This window comes from Monopterus albus, unplaced genomic scaffold, assembly GCF_001952655.1.
Source record: "Monopterus albus unplaced genomic scaffold, M_albus_1.0 scaffold3.1, whole genome shotgun sequence".
NCBI classification, from domain to species: Eukaryota; Metazoa; Chordata; class Actinopteri; order Synbranchiformes; family Synbranchidae; genus Monopterus; species Monopterus albus.
Genome location: NW_018127883.1, coordinates 5,829,644 through 5,834,621, shown reverse-complemented (window position 1 = coordinate 5,834,621; position 4,978 = coordinate 5,829,644). Strand labels below are relative to the sequence as shown.

The following is a 4,978-nucleotide window of genomic DNA, read 5'->3' as shown; positions in this document are numbered from 1 at the left end:
AAATTTAAGGGGGTCTGAATACTTTCCGTACTCACTGTAACCTCCAAATCTGTCCATTCAGGAAGCACAAGTGATTGAGTCAGTTTCACCTACTTTGGTGAAAATGAAAGTGACAGCAGGTGCAATGGAGAGGCAAAAGCAAGACAACCCCCAAAAAGGGGATGGTTTTGCATGTGGTGGCCACAGACAAATGCTCTCTCCTGATCCTTCCTGACTGATTCTTCTCAAGTTTTGTGTTTTGCTAGTGTCACTACTGGTATCATGAAGCAGTACCTGCAGCCCAATCAGGTTGCACAGGTGGTCCAGTTAGTCCAAGATGGCACATCCATATGTGCATTCACAAGAAGGTTTGCTGTGTCTCAGGAGCACAGAGGAGATATCAAAAGACCTGCTGTTACACCATGAGAGCTGGACAGGGCCGTAGAAGTTCAACAATCCAGCAACAGGACCAGTATCTGCTCCTTTTAGCAAGGAGGAACAGGAGGAGCATCAGGAGAGCCCTACAACATGACCTCCAGCAGCTACTGGTGTGCAGGTTTCTAACCAAACTGTCGGAAACAGACTCCTCCAATACGTCCTGTGCTCACAGCTCAGCACTGTGCAGCTTGACTGGTGTTCACCAGAGGCCCACCGTTGACACCCCGTACTCTTCACAGATGAGAGCAGGTTCACACTGAGCACATGTGACAGACATGAAAGAGTCTGGAGACGCTGTGGTGAACGTTATGCTACCCGTAACATCATCGAACATGACCGGTTTGGTCGTGGATCAGCGATGGTCTGGGGAGGCATATCCTTGGACAGCCACACAGACCTCCATGTCATAGCCCTTGGTTCCCTGACTACTGTGAGGTACCAGGATTCAATCCTCAGAGCGATTGTCAGACCTTATGCTGGTGCTGTGGGCCCTGGGTTCCTCCTGGTGCAGGACAATGCCTGGCCTCATGTAGCCAGAGTGTGTCGGCAGCTCCTGGATGACCTTGGTACCATTGACTGGCCCTCATGTTCCCCTGACCTAAATCCAATTTAGTAGCTATGGGACACTACGTATCGGTGCATCCAGCGCCGCCAAGTACCACCACAGACTGTCCAGGAGCTCACTGATGCCCTGATCCAGGTCTGTGAGGAGACCCCCCAGGACACCATCTACTGACTCATCAGAAGCATGCACAGACGTTATCCGAAGTACACACAGGCACGCGGGGGCTACACACACTTCTGAGTCATATTATGAGTTGCTGTGATGAAATTCACACAACTTGGATGAGCCTGTGATTTCAGTTTTTCAGCATGATTTTGAATACAGCCTCCATGGGCTGATGATTTTGGTTTCCATTGACCGTTATGACATTTTGTTCTGAACCAGTTATACAATGTACAATATTAGTAAAGGTTTTCAACTTTAATAATTCGTTCATCAAGATCGTTCAGTGTTCCCTTAATGTTTTTGAGCAGTATAAATAAATTCCATCCTCAGAGATTTAAAATGTTTCAAACCCACCTATCACATAATTTTAACTAACTAAATTAAGATGAACCATTAATTATAGTTTTTGTATTTCAGAGCTAATTTGAAGGTATTAAACTTGCATGTCACCCTGGGCACTAAACTCTGTTTAAATGGAGGTGACCTGGGTAGTTAAAAGAAAAGTCTTGTAGTCAGTGCACTTTTCTGTTGTTAACAGACAAGGTTTGAAGTGTGTTTGTCTTTCACCCTATTGGACTCTGCTGTAAAATAGTTTCCACCTGAGAGTTTGCATCCACAATCTAAACAGTGGGTACAATTTTATGCATTTTATTTTAAATACTCTGGCTTAAAAATACTTCAATGAACATGTCTGTTGCAGTACTTCAAAAATAATTATGTTTCATGAGCCTGAATGACACAGTGTTGCTGCAACAGAGGAAACCTCTGAGCTCACTGACACTCCACAGACTTGTCCTCTTTACCCAAATTAAATTCTGGTGTCAGGTCAGTCAGTTCTCCACCATTAAAAACTGACCGATCAAAACTAAAGAAACCAATAAAGATAGTGTCCTAAAGAGTAGCAAATGTCCTCTACATTTACAGCCTCAAATACAAGTAAAATACATTACTAACAAGACATATCTGTTGATCTTCAAACCATCCGCTTGTATGTCCTCTATCTCTTGCAGCATGCAGTCTGTGGTGACCTTAAGCTGCTTTGTGATTATGTCTGCTGGGTGTGCACTACACCCTTTCATTGAATGTAATGATTTTAGGCATTCTGCTTGTTCTATGATCCAGTGGGAATAACAGGAAGCGAGCAGGACAGGACTCAGTGTGGCTATAGGACTCATCAGTATTATACAGTATGTGTCTTTTGGTGACCTTTCAGGTGCATGTCTATGCGTCTCTACTGCTTCCATCATCCTGTAGTCAGAGATGGAAGAGGACTCACCTGGCAGTTGCAACACGTACTTGTAGGGCTCAAGCAGAATTCGCTCAGAGGCTGCCTCCGAGTTACTGTCCATTGCTTCAGATGTACACAAATCGATAGTGGAGGCTGAAGAACACAAAAAGTATAAAGAAATTATAAACCAAAGTTAAGTGTACCACACTGAAGTTAAGTAACTCAACAGTATATGCTGTCTATTAGAAATAATTTAATTTTTAGTAAATGTCTATATAATATATTATCTATAGTGATTTAAAGTTATTTCCCAAATATCTGAGCCATTAAACAATTAATAACACTTTTAGGAAGTAACCATAACAGGTCACTATGTGAAATGATGCAGTCTGAAGCTACTTGTTGGGTTGTACAAATACGTGATTTTATTGAGCTGTACATTTTAAAAAGGAACAATAACTGCCGATCTACAATCACATTAAAGTAAACAACTGTAGTGACAAGGTCTATAATTAGTGTATCATAGGGTGTGTTCAGGTTTGGTTGCTTTATCTGTGTTTCTCGGCACCAAACTTAAAGCAGTCTCCTAGACAGACTGGGAGACCAGTGTGGATTATACAGAATCATAATAGAAGAAACTGCAAAAAGGAATGTATTGACACAACCTCAAAAAATTGAACAAGCTGATTTTATCAGTAGTACTGTTATCATCATCATTATTATTTTTTTATTAATTTATTTTCCCTCCTTTTCCCTTTCTTGCGCTTCATAGACTGCTTAAATTGGAATTACCCACACTTCACACACTAAAATCTTGTTAAACGCTCTATATCTTTTTGCAATGTCATGTACCTGTTGTCTCGTCTCCCATGTTCGGTACTGTTTTGTTAATGTTTTACTTTGTTCCAATAAAAAAAAAAAGGAATGTATTGACATCTTGATGATATCAGATAGATAACTGCAAAATGCTGATACACACTTAATAAAATAACAAACAGAGTGTATGAGTATCACACTGATCGCATAAGCTAATCACATTACTATTACAGTCTCTCCCAAATATATTACTTATTCTTTACATAGAAGGGCAATTTAGATTTAATTTCAAAAAGTACCAAAATATATTTATTTACACCCAGTCACATCATAAAGATATGCAAGTCTATCAACCTAAAAAATGTGGGAACAACCTATCTAGGAAAATAATATTAGGGAACTAAATTCAGTTCATAAGGTATAGATCTGCTTGTGATTAAATGCTGATGCACAGCCTTAGAGATACTAATTGTAACTGAATTAACAAAACATGACATTAGCTATCAAATAACATAACGTTCATTCCATTTACAACAAGAGATGGTGCAGTATTATAATGGGAAGATCTGATCCCTTAAGGTAATGTTATTTATGGAGTCATCAACACCTTTGAAAAACTGACACCCTACCATCTACATATGCACTCAGTTGGAAGTTTAAAAGGTACACCTAGCTAAAACTAATGCACTCTTATGCAACAATGCTGCAATAAATCCTCCCTTGATGAAGGAGAAAGTGTTCAGTTTCATTGAAGCTGTTTTAGAGGTGCTGATTCAACTTGTGTAATCATTTTGGAGGATGTAGCCTGTGATGCTGTTCAACCCTATTTTGTACTTGTTGTACTGGACTACATTATATTTAGCGGTGTTGCTAATATTCTGACCCTGTATGTATGTATGCAACTGGGGAGGACAAAAATATAGAGAGACTTCTAAATGTAATGTAGTCCAGTACAGCACCACCTTTAACTATGACCTCAATAATAAACATATAATTGAATTTATACAGTATTTCCGAAAATGTTAGATTGGCATGGTGAAACAGTGGTTAGCACTGTCGCTTCACAGCATGAAGGTTCCGGGTTCGAGCTCGCACACCAGCTGTCAACGTTGCCGTGACAGCGATGTCCAACAGGGAAACGATTACGTTTAGCCTTATTCTTGGGCCAGGGTCATTATAACGATCTCCAAATAGACAACATTCTACAAAACAAACAATTTATTTATATGTGACCGGGCCAATATACAGGCCCAGGCAACTCAGACCGTAGTAACTCTTAGTAGTTCCCCAAGAGCAACACCCCTCCTGTTTTCAGAGGTCAAACTCATGCAAACTTCCCCAGTACTGAGCTGCTACCCCCAGATAGATCTGCAACCACGGAGACGTTGGAATTACTCACACAGATAAAACTTTGTTAAATTATACTTTGACTCAAATAATGAAAATGTTTTAAGAAACCTAACCCCAGAAGCTAAAATGCTACCTATAAGAAGTTCACGCCCACTCAAATACAGTGCAGAACAGGAATGAAATGGTCAGAGTCAACAGGTTAAAGGGCACCATTAAATAAACACCACAAATCAATGAACCAACCAAATATAAGAGGGCCTTGCCTCCCTGTGCATAAAACCATTCACACACTGTTCACACCATAAAATTGACTAAACCTTATTTGAAACAATACAATGAATAGGGAACATAAGGCTAGGTAAACCTCTTAACATAAAAGCAAACAAGGCAAAACAAAGCAAAGCAGAACACTACATAGGCAAAACACTACATGAACA

General features: G+C 40.1%; 1 protein-coding gene across 2 annotated transcripts in view; it reads right to left on the bottom strand.

Annotated features, from left to right (window-relative positions):
• Positions 1-4,978, bottom strand: part of ggps1 (geranylgeranyl diphosphate synthase 1) — a 21,107-nt gene that overhangs the window by 8,786 nt on the left and 7,343 nt on the right. For both annotated transcript variants that reach the window (XM_020603327.1, XM_020603336.1), the window contains exon 2: positions 2,424-2,528. In XM_020603327.1, coding sequence (XP_020458983.1) covers positions 2,424-2,496 — 73 coding nt within the window. In that variant the 5' untranslated portion in view covers positions 2,497-2,528. The remainder of the gene's footprint in view (positions 1-2,423; positions 2,529-4,978) is intronic.